This window comes from Myotis brandtii, unplaced genomic scaffold (genome assembly GCF_000412655.1).
Source record: "Myotis brandtii unplaced genomic scaffold, ASM41265v1 scaffold165, whole genome shotgun sequence".
NCBI classification, from domain to species: domain Eukaryota; kingdom Metazoa; phylum Chordata; class Mammalia; order Chiroptera; family Vespertilionidae; genus Myotis; species Myotis brandtii.
In genome coordinates, this window is record NW_005356042.1 from 1668132 (window position 1) to 1669766 (window position 1635).

Consider the following 1635-nt stretch of genomic DNA (forward strand, 5'->3'; position numbering starts at 1 on the left):
ACACCAAAGAAACTCAATAAAATGACACCCTGTGAACACTCATAAGGGCCTAAAAGGGTGATCGAGGAGAAACAAACTCTTAAGCATTGTTAACTCCAAAAGGATGCGAGGCAAGTAGACCAGGTACTCCACTGGTGAATATAAACATGGACTCCTTTTACAAATAGTTGTCCATCCTATGTAATAAAAGCCTAATATGCAAAATGTCCCCTTGACCAGGAGTTCGACCAAGAGTTAGACTGCTATGATGTGAGCTGACCACCAGGGGGCGGCGCGAAACATGGCGGGCATCGGCCACACAGTGCTGGCAACAGGCAGCAATGAAGGTGCTGGCAGCCCCAATGAGCCCCAACGAGAGCGGGACCACACAGGATGGTGGAGTAGGTAAGCAGGTCAAGCCGTGCCAAGCGGGGCCTGATCATCCCACCAATCACCCTACAGATGGCGACCAGTAGTGGGGGGTGGGGCTGCCAACCAGCTCCCAGCCGCTGAGGGAGCCGAGCAGAGGGTGACCAGTGGCCGGCAGGCCCTGATCGCCCGATCAGCGCCAGGACCCAGGCTGGGACAGGGAACTGGGGGTGGGTGGTGGCGACCAACCTCCAGCGGCACCCGGAGAGGGGGCTGCAACCTCTCGCTGGCTACCTGGGGGCGGGGGTGACCGGATGGAGGTGCAGTGAGAATGCGGGGTGTCCACCGAGCTCACCTCACTCCCCCTGCTACCCTTCCCTGGGACATCAGGGCTGGCGTGCCAGGAAAGCCCCGCACTCAGGTGCCAGGTGCCTGCAAAGAGCCTGCCCCACAACGACGCAGCCTCTTCCAGGTGAGCTAGGCTGTAGGCCAGGACCGCAGGGGCCTGTCTGCGAGGCCGGCCAGGAAAGAGCGCTGCCTGACCGGCTTCCGTGTGGCACGGCTGGGCAGCCCAGAGGCCCACACTGCGCCCTGGCCCGCAGCGTCTGGCCACGTACACCACAACTCCGCGTGAGGACTCGGGCACCATGACTGAGGCAGAGGAGGGCATGCGGGAGCCCGGGGCCCAGGTGCTGCCCAGGGCCCAGAGGTCAGCTGGGACCTGCCCTTCCATGCCAGACACTCACACTTCGATCGCCGGCCAGGCCTAGGGACTGCACCAGTGCACTAATTTCATGCACTGGGCCTCTAGTCATTAAATAAAAGGAGAAACAAACCTTGTTTACACTCTTTCCATTGCCAAAAAACAAAGAATCCACAGGAACCCAGAATATGAGCTCTCAAAAGTGGGATAAATGTGCAGCAGAGCATAGTTTTTATTATCTCACTTAAACTTGGTTGCCACTGAGCTTAATCTTTTATCAAGAAAACGGTAATACAATGGGCAGAACTCTTGGCCTGGGGGTCCTGTTAGCAACGCCGCCCAGAGGCCCAGAGACCTAGGACAAGCCAACGCCCTCTCGGGCCTCCCTTCCCGTCACCCAGGGGGCAGGGCATGGCCCTCGGGACGGACCCTGCGCTGCAAGGGCCGGCACACACTTGGGTCAGATCCAAGGCCTGAGGGACACGGAGAGTCACACCGGGAGCCCGGGGAGGCGACAGGCTGAGCACGGGCAGTTGGGGTGCGCGGGGAGGAGGGGACACGGCTGGGGCGCCACCGCCACCTCG

General features: G+C 60.0%; 1 protein-coding gene across 1 annotated transcript in view; it reads left to right on the top strand.

Annotated features, from left to right (window-relative positions):
* Positions 1-280: 280 nt before the first annotated feature.
* Positions 281-1635, top strand: part of LOC102263283 (speedy protein E4) — an 11110-nt gene continuing 9755 nt past the window's right edge. The window contains exon 1 of the mRNA XM_005862661.2: positions 281-380. Within this exon, the coding sequence (XP_005862723.1) occupies positions 281-380 (100 nt within the window). The remainder of the gene's footprint in view (positions 381-1635) is intronic.